The following is a 400-nucleotide window of genomic DNA, read 5'->3' as shown; positions in this document are numbered from 1 at the left end:
TCTCCTCTCCTCTCTTCTCCCTCCGTTTTCACTCCTCCGCTCACGTCCCTACTCACAAACCCCAGCGCCTTTCTCCAACATCACCTTCCCTGGAAATAGGTCTATGCAGAATTCCCTCCGACGCCCTTGTTAGAAATAAACGTATGCACGTAAAGGCGGAAAGAGTGGAACTGATTTATTTCCAGTGCTCTCGTTTAGAACGAACTGCCGTTGTCCCGAACTGCGCCGAGTTTCGCTGCCCATTCGATGTGCCGCAGGTTTCATACCGAGCGCTCGCTAATCCAATTAAAAGTGCACCTGGCCTGGAAGAGCTCTGTAATTAGCGGGAGCGTTTTTAGCCATTTCCACGGGAACACCGTGAAATCATCTCCGCTGGCCCAAGGACAGTCACATGGGGGTG

General features: G+C 52.2%; 1 protein-coding gene across 1 annotated transcript in view; it reads left to right on the top strand.

Moving 5' to 3' along the window:
* The window catches only part of LOC104912634 (paired box protein Pax-3-like), a 2,507-nt gene extending 2,184 nt beyond the window's left edge, over positions 1 to 323 (top strand). The window contains exon 4 of the mRNA XM_010716667.3: positions 199 to 323. Within this exon, the coding sequence (XP_010714969.1) occupies positions 199 to 323 (125 nt within the window). The remainder of the gene's footprint in view (positions 1 to 198) is intronic.
* Positions 324 to 400: the final 77 nt, after the last annotated feature.

Source organism: Meleagris gallopavo, chromosome 11, assembly GCF_000146605.3.
Source record: "Meleagris gallopavo isolate NT-WF06-2002-E0010 breed Aviagen turkey brand Nicholas breeding stock chromosome 11, Turkey_5.1, whole genome shotgun sequence".
Classification (NCBI taxonomy): domain Eukaryota; kingdom Metazoa; phylum Chordata; class Aves; order Galliformes; family Phasianidae; genus Meleagris; species Meleagris gallopavo.
Note: the sequence above shows the minus strand (reverse complement) of the source record. Positions and strands in the feature narration are given on the sequence as shown.